Here is a 551-nt window from a genome sequence, read left to right as displayed (position 1 = left end):
ATTAATGTTCCATTATGTGTTGTTATATTGTAATAATAATAATTGAGGCCAAACTGAACATTCGCGTGCAATACAATACTCATGGCTTCTATTTTAAATTAACATAATTCTGGTATACTGACACAATTTTTTCAGCTTATATATACCTGGAATAAAAAGACGCAATTAAAAAATTTCAAATAATTCAAAAACTCGCTAATGACGACCTCTATTTTGAAATAATACTGCACTCCATTGTGTAATAATTCAGCAGACTGTATGGGTGGAGAGCTGGCTGGGAGACATGATAATGATTAAAAATGGCTTTTGTCTCTTGGTTCTGTATCTAATCCCCTTTCGAATGACGAAATGATGAAATGATGATGAAATTATTTTGTTGCTTTTGTCATTAAATTTGTCATTGTCACCGCCATTCGTTGCAATCCTTATCGTCGTCATCATCTTCGTCATCACGATCTTCATCATTTTCATCATCATCTTCGTCATCACCATCCTCATCATTTTCATCACCATCGCCAATGTCGTCGTTATTATGCTGGTGGGAAAAAAAT

General features: G+C 33.9%; 1 protein-coding gene across 1 annotated transcript in view; it reads right to left on the bottom strand.

Moving 5' to 3' along the window:
- Positions 1-246: 246 nt before the first annotated feature.
- Positions 247-551, bottom strand: part of HELRODRAFT_184419 (hypothetical protein) — a gene marked incomplete at both ends in the record, with an annotated part of 4,752 nt that continues 4,447 nt past the window's right edge. Inside the window, one exon of the mRNA XM_009025833.1 lies at positions 247-333. Within this exon, the coding sequence (XP_009024081.1) occupies positions 247-333 (87 nt within the window). The remainder of the gene's footprint in view (positions 334-551) is intronic.

The sequence above is a fragment of the Helobdella robusta genome (assembly GCF_000326865.2).
Source record: "Helobdella robusta unplaced genomic scaffold HELROscaffold_430, whole genome shotgun sequence".
NCBI lineage: Eukaryota > Metazoa > Annelida > Clitellata > Rhynchobdellida > Glossiphoniidae > Helobdella > Helobdella robusta.
Note: the sequence above shows the minus strand (reverse complement) of the source record. Positions and strands in the feature narration are given on the sequence as shown.